This window comes from Pseudoliparis swirei, chromosome 24 (assembly GCF_029220125.1).
Source record: "Pseudoliparis swirei isolate HS2019 ecotype Mariana Trench chromosome 24, NWPU_hadal_v1, whole genome shotgun sequence".
Taxonomy (NCBI): Eukaryota; Metazoa; Chordata; class Actinopteri; order Perciformes; family Liparidae; genus Pseudoliparis; species Pseudoliparis swirei.
Window position 1 is genome coordinate 23,980,611 of NC_079411.1, and position 3,480 is coordinate 23,984,090.

At 44.0% G+C, this 3,480-nt stretch overlaps 1 protein-coding gene across 1 annotated transcript; it reads right to left on the bottom strand.

The window, feature by feature from the left end:
- Nucleotides 1-202: 202 nt before the first annotated feature.
- xpa (xeroderma pigmentosum, complementation group A) lies at nt 203-3,480 on the bottom strand. Its single transcript, XM_056409215.1, has 5 exons — nt 3,098-3,480; nt 2,901-3,006; nt 2,162-2,327; nt 1,425-1,542; nt 203-1,311 (listed from the first exon to the last, which is right to left on the bottom strand). Exons 1-5 carry the CDS (start codon nt 3,375-3,377, stop codon nt 1,157-1,159), a joined length of 825 nt encoding a protein of 274 aa, XP_056265190.1. The 5' UTR covers nt 3,378-3,480; the 3' UTR covers nt 203-1,156.

Consider the following 3,480-nt stretch of genomic DNA (forward strand, 5'->3'; position numbering starts at 1 on the left):
AAGTCATTCATGAACCAAATTCCTTTTTTTTGGCCTGAACAGTCCTCATGGACTTTTCCTTGAGTCTGTTCTGTCTCTACCTGTTTGTCACGATACTAACATTATAACTTCTATACCATACCTGCCAGAAATATCATGATACACAATACCATAAATACGAGACTGGTATATTTTTCTATAATAGAAATAAATAAAACATCTGTATGGATCACTTTTTACCAACTTTTTCAACACATGGCAGTAATATTAGTATTAATACAGCAAGATATTAATGAAACTACATGGTTCCATCATAGCATTGATTATACACTATGAGGCAGTTAGTCTCTGACCAGATGATAGAGTTCATCAGGATGAGCAGCTGTAGAGTTAGTAGAACTTTACACACTGAAACATTTCAGTTCTGGCATCTTTTTATTTTTTAAGCCGAAGTCTCTACAGCTGCGCCACTTCTCTCGCTGTGAGCCCTGCGCAGTGCAGTGTGCGCAGACAGCTCGACACGGAGCAGCGCGTGAGCTCTGATCGCTCTCTTAATGAAGTATCGATACTAAAAATATGCTAAATCACATCGTGTTTAACGTACGTGTACTTTGTTAGTATCGCTGCACCGTGCAGCGTGACAGCAGCAGATGTAGCGGGCTGACATTCAAGCTAACCTGAACCCCCAAACGATGTCGACATCTGAACGCTGATTGGCCGAGACGCGACACGTCCCATCAAAGATGTTCTATTGCGAAGAGCACCACTTCACATTTTCTCCGCGTCTCACTGCAATCTCAACGGCAGCGGGCCAGGTGCTATTTTCAAGTGTCAATATTGTGCCTTCCTTGATTTGCCCATTGCCAGAGGAAACCTTTGCATGCAACAAAAAGACGAGGGAAGTGGAGCAACATGCAGTTGTGCTAAACTATACAGTAGTTCAAGTCGAGGTCAGTAACGGCTGTTTGAAACAGAAACACCTGACAGCCTGTAAGTGTCCGAGTGATTTTGTTCCCGTGTACGTCACCAGGATGGAGTGTTTTATTGATAAATACCAGTAGAAATCTAGGAAAAATAGAGCTGGAGGCATCGAGGGTTTGCGAGATGAATGATTCCCCATAAAAGCACCGCATATCTTCTCCAGTCAGTGTTGGAGAGCGCGCTAGTGAGCGAGCGTCTACATCTTCTCATAGGAGAGTTCATGTCCGCAGGTGGTGCAGGTTTTCTTGTAGAGGTCTTCCTCCAGATCCACCACCTCCTCCGCTCCGTACTGATGTTGGTGAACGCTGGTGTCTTTGGTCCACATACTGCTCCTCACTGCCCTGCGCAGCTCTGACACACAAACACAGATATATTAAACATCCACAGGTTATGGAGTCGACACTCAATTCCGCGTAATATGTATTGTGACCGACTTGCTATTTGGGAAAAGACGGGTCACCGACCTTTGACCTTCTTGTTGTAGCGTTTTTGTTTCTGCGTCTCTCGGTTCTCTTCCCTCGTCTCTTTGGCCTCCTCCAGAGCCTCCTCTGAACCCCACACCTCCATACACCTCTTCTCCACCTGGGTAACGCATACAAATAAATAATGTACACATTTAAACATACAGAACAATGAGGCGTTACCTCACCGACCTGCTCCACTGACTGCACCAACCTTTCCATCTTCGTCACAAATCAAAACCCATTTGTTCAGAACTGCTTTTAATGTGTGATTGTGTGCTCTACGTTCTTATTGCTTTTATCTGTTGTTTTTATTGTAACTTTAGTTATTTCTATTATATAGCTTCTAGGTTGTTTTAATTATGTGATGTAAAGTGTCTTTGAGTACTTCGAAAAGCACTATACAGATTTAATGCATTATTATTATTAATAATACCAGTGACCTTACTGGGGCTTTTTTTTTTTAAACACATTAAAAGCTTGCCTTATATGTTATTCCTAATCGATGTGATTCTTGACATGAGATTGTCATAATGCAGATTGCTTGCATGTTGTCGTGACAGCTACATGTGGCCTTCAATGTGAAGGAAAAAATTGATTAAATGACAAAAGACAATTAAAAATTTAGTTTTGAAAGCCGTAGTCGGAGTTAAATGTTCATTCATGCATAGTTGCTTTGCTTTTTAAGTTTTAGCCTTGCGTGATATAAGATCGTATAGATTGTGATGCACAGCGAGTACCTGTACTTTGAGGTAAAGCTTCATGTCTCCCCAGGTTGCGTGATGAGGGTTTTTCTTCAGTATACACCTGAGTGGAGGCTCCCTCTTGTCCAGGTCACAGTCCTTCAGCAGGTAGTGCTGCTTGGCCTCCGTTCTGGAGACCAGCTTGTGCTTCTCCTCGTTGTCTCTGAGGGGGGGGGAAGAGGCTTATACTGTTGATACTGTTAAAAGATATCTGTAGGTTTAAGATTGTTTAGCACTGGCAGAAGTTGAATTTAAAACCAAAGATTTTTAAAAAGGTGGTTATCTTGTCCATCTTACTACTCAAAGATTAGATACAACCACATTGATGACGAAACCCATGTTTTTAGCATATATTAAGAGTTAATCCTATATTGTATTAATCAAACACGGAGCCACCGCGAGTTCATTCATGTTTTTAACAGTTGCATGCATATTATAATGTACAATTACCATACGTTATCCAAAATAACAGTCATAGTAAAATGTACAGGAATTGCAGCGCATATCTGCATAATAAAAGGACATCATGCTACTGCAGAGAAAATTTAAAGAAAATAATGCCACTTTCTTTCAGATCATTAAACTATTGGGGAATTATTTTCATTACAATGTCAAATTTGACACATTAAAAACGTAGTTCTTGGGAATAGAATGCTTTTCAAAAAAGCTGCAGGAAAATTACTTGTATTTGTTTAAAGCACTCAGAATGTCTTGTCGTGCGTGTGAGTGTGTGTACCTGCACTTATCACAGACAGACAGGTCAAATCTGTTGCTGAGGTACGAGTCCATAAAGGGTTTTTGACAGTCGTCGCACAGCAGGTAGTCTGCCTCGATGACAGGGGCTGCAAACAAAACACACCCACGCGCAAACACAACGCCGAGGTGAACGAAACGCGCACGCGCGCACACGCTCACTCAAGTCACCAAACGCACCTGGCTGATGCACAACCTTCCTGGTCCTCTGCTCTTCCTCTCCGTCCTGCTCCTCCTCGATGAAGAAGCCGGCACCAGAGTCGATGGTCTTGGAGATCTTCGCCGAGGTCGCCCCCTCCACGGCGGACGACGGGCGGCGCGCGAGTCGAGCCTGCCGGAGCATCAGCGCCTGCTGCCGGTTACGCTCGATTTTAGCCCGCATCGCTGCAGAAAGCTCGGGTTGGAGACTCTGTTCTGGGCCGAGACCGGCCGCCGGCCCCCCTGACTCTGACGGGTCCATGGCGCTCTGTCAGTCAGCGGTCAGCACATGAAACAGATGGCCCTCCAGACCAGGCGGATCTAGCCCCACTCAAAGAGCAGTTGGTCGAGTCTGTTGTTACAAA

Bases quoted from the DNA above. Each gene is read 5' to 3' on its own strand.
- xpa (XM_056409215.1), bottom strand. From the start codon at position 3,377: ATGGACCCGTCAGAGTCAGGGGGGCCGGCGGCCGGTCTCGGCCCAGAA. The intron at 3,007-3,097 runs GTGCGTTTGGTG...TTTTGTTTGCAG, and splicing joins GAAGGTTGTGCATCAGCCAG to CCCCTGTCATCGAGGCAGAC. The intron at 1,543-2,161 runs GTACTCGCTGTG...TGCGTTACCCAG, and splicing joins AGCTTTACCTCAAAGTACAG to GTGGAGAAGAGGTGTATGGA.